This window comes from Amphimedon queenslandica, unplaced genomic scaffold (assembly GCF_000090795.2).
Source record: "Amphimedon queenslandica unplaced genomic scaffold, v1.1 AMPQUscaffold_8695_Cont19364, whole genome shotgun sequence".
Lineage (NCBI taxonomy): Eukaryota > Metazoa > Porifera > Demospongiae > Haplosclerida > Niphatidae > Amphimedon > Amphimedon queenslandica.
Genome location: NW_003551031.1, coordinates 1 through 2,729, shown reverse-complemented (window position 1 = coordinate 2,729; position 2,729 = coordinate 1). Strand labels below are relative to the sequence as shown.

Genomic DNA, 2,729 nt, shown 5'->3' with positions numbered 1-2,729 from the left:
TATACATGTATATGTATTGCCTATTGACACTACAATTACAAGAATACAATCTACATATTTTGATATACTCACATTGAAATCAGCAAAGAAGTCCACCAGGTCATACTCTTTGGTATTAAAAGGTAGTCCACGTGCTTTGACGACGGCGCTTGAAACCTTCTTTCTTTTATTTCCTCCACCTCCTCCATAATAGGCGTGGCCACCTCCAGGGCGGCTACCACCACCTCCGGTATCCATTAAAGCATACGTCACGTCATTACCAGAAACCTAAGGATTGAGTGATTAGGTAAACATTTGTCAGTAGAAATAAATAGCTCACGTACTTGAAAAACTTCAATGTAGCGACGACCAATGTTTTGCCTATGCAGTTCGTTGGCAGCTCTGGTAGCAGCATCCACTGATGTCATTTGAACAAAACAATCACCAGTTGGACGACTCTATAAAAATAAATAAATAATAATACAAAGCATACAGAAATAAATACTGTAAAGTAAAGAATGATGATGTGCAGTTGCCATACAAAATTTCTGATTAAAATGTGAGATTGATTTATCTTTACCTGAGCATTCAACACCATGTGTATTCCCTGCTGCTCAATGCTTCTGTTCAAGTCACCAAAGAAACTGATGACGTCTTCAGGTGTTGCTTCCCAAGGGAGTCCTCTCAGTTTAACACAGTTCTTTTCTGATCCTCCTCTCTTTGATGCACCACCACCACTCCCTCCTCCTCCTCCCCTTCCTCCTCCTCCTCCTCCTCCAGACTCAGTATTGAGGTAAGCAAACCTGTCAAGTTGCTCTGGAGTCCCTGACTTATTCAGAACCTACAGAGTGAGGAGTAAATAAGATAATGGTAGCTCTAACTTTAAACATTATTTTTGATCGGAACCAGCTCAAAATTTCTACATTGTCACAAAATCTGTGACAAGCAAAACCCATTAGTTCCATTGTCACGAAATCCTTGACAAGCAAAAACCCATTAGTTCCATTGTCACGAAATCCGTGACAAGCAAAACCCATTAGTTCCATTGTCACAAAATCCGTGACAAGCTTACCACTAAGAATTCCTTGAGTGAGCTATGAAACACTTCAATGTATCTGCCCATTAAGTTGTTGCGGTGTTTCTTGAGAGCCTCCTCCACGTGAGCCTCAGATGAGAATACAGCAAAAGCATCGCCAGAAGCTTTACCATCAGGATAACGAACAATTAATATACCATCAGCTTCATTACTGACTGGAGCCTCTGGTTGAAAGAACTCCATCTAAAAAGAAAGAAAAATAGAAACAAGTAAACTAGAAAGTGAAGGAACAAACAAGGCATTAGGCTTACAATGTCAGATTCAGTAGCTCTATAAGGTAATCCTTGCATACGAACTGTGAATACCTTCTCACTGGATCCAGTGGTATCACCTGTAATATGAAGAGGTGATCAAAATAACAGCGAATCGTTAATATTACATGTACTTGTACTTACAGAATTGAAAGAAATTATCAGGGCTGGCTTCATAAACCTAATGCACATTATAAAGAACAAACATTAACATAGGATGTAAACATGCATTTTGAACCATACCTCAACGTATCTTTGGTGCAGGTAATGTCTGTCCCTTTGAAGGGCAAATTGTGCCTGATCCTCACCCTCAAGGACAACAATGGCTTCACCAGTTCTCCTTCCGACAGGATTAATACTAAAAACCACTCCACCACTGCAAGCAAGAAAAAAAGACAGGTATTAAAAATTGATAGTTATATTTATTGATTATTTACGGGATGATATTGAGTCCAGACAAAAATAAAGCAATATCATTATGATCAGCAGAGAAAGGAAGACCCCTCAGCCTCACAACACAACCATCACATACATTATCAGGACTGCATGAGAACAAAAGAGAAGAGATGAATCCACCAAATTAAAAAAAAAAACAAAACTGCCCACACTCACTTGACTTGATTGGTATGTGAATAGCTTTGCTGAACTGTCTCGGGCGATTCAAAAACATGACCTTATGATATGAGATAGATAGAGGTGAAGATATTGAATAGGTAAGGCTACCTTGTACTAGCATCTTCTGAGCTGCTTTAGCCATTATTGGAATCTCTTCAGCACCTGACACATCATTGGGACAATCGACTCCAAGACCTTAAATAAAATGATAATTTAACTTAAATGTTAAATATAACAGTGATAGAGTAGAGTAACCATAAAACTCAATAAAGGCTACATATGCTTACATTCACAAAGCTCCACGAGGTTGTGAGGTTGGAACTCGTTATTTGATCTCTTGGCTAGCTCTTTCTGTAGGTCAAAGAACTGAGAGAGAAAGGAGGGAAGAGGCTCCTGGAGTTTCCTATTTATCTCTGGCACTAGAATCTGACGTAACGCGGTTGACCCATTAGTAGCAAGACAGCAATTAGACTGCTCTGAAAATACAGCTTCAATCTTAAAGAAAGAGATAGAGGGGATACATGTACATTAAGTGTATTCATTTATGTAACATCATGTCAATTTGTACAACATAAATTGGTTTACTTTCTCAAGAGCAGTTGATAAAGGGATACCATCTTCACTGTTCTGTCCCTTACTCGTGTAACCAGACCCCGAACTATCGGGACACACAACCAACTGACCAACCTCACTAGCTAACTATAATGATATATAATGCATTTATAAGGACATATAATGTTTCTAATTAATGCCCAACCTGCATGTTGGCTATGTCTAGTACCTGCCAG

At 39.0% G+C, this 2,729-nt stretch overlaps 1 protein-coding gene across 1 annotated transcript; it reads right to left on the bottom strand.

Annotated features, from left to right (window-relative positions):
• Positions 1 to 72: 72 nt before the first annotated feature.
• On the bottom strand, positions 73 to 2,723 carry LOC100636683 (epithelial splicing regulatory protein 2-like; the record flags this gene model as incomplete). Its single annotated transcript, XM_011410431.2, has 13 exons — positions 2,699 to 2,723; positions 2,527 to 2,640; positions 2,229 to 2,436; positions 2,050 to 2,136; positions 1,939 to 1,999; positions 1,764 to 1,868; positions 1,570 to 1,702; positions 1,471 to 1,507; positions 1,327 to 1,406; positions 1,052 to 1,258; positions 560 to 820; positions 324 to 437; positions 73 to 267 (listed from the first exon to the last, which is right to left on the bottom strand). Coding segments are annotated over exons 1-13 (1,608 nt in total), but the record flags the coding sequence as incomplete, so codon positions are not given.
• Positions 2,724 to 2,729: the final 6 nt, after the last annotated feature.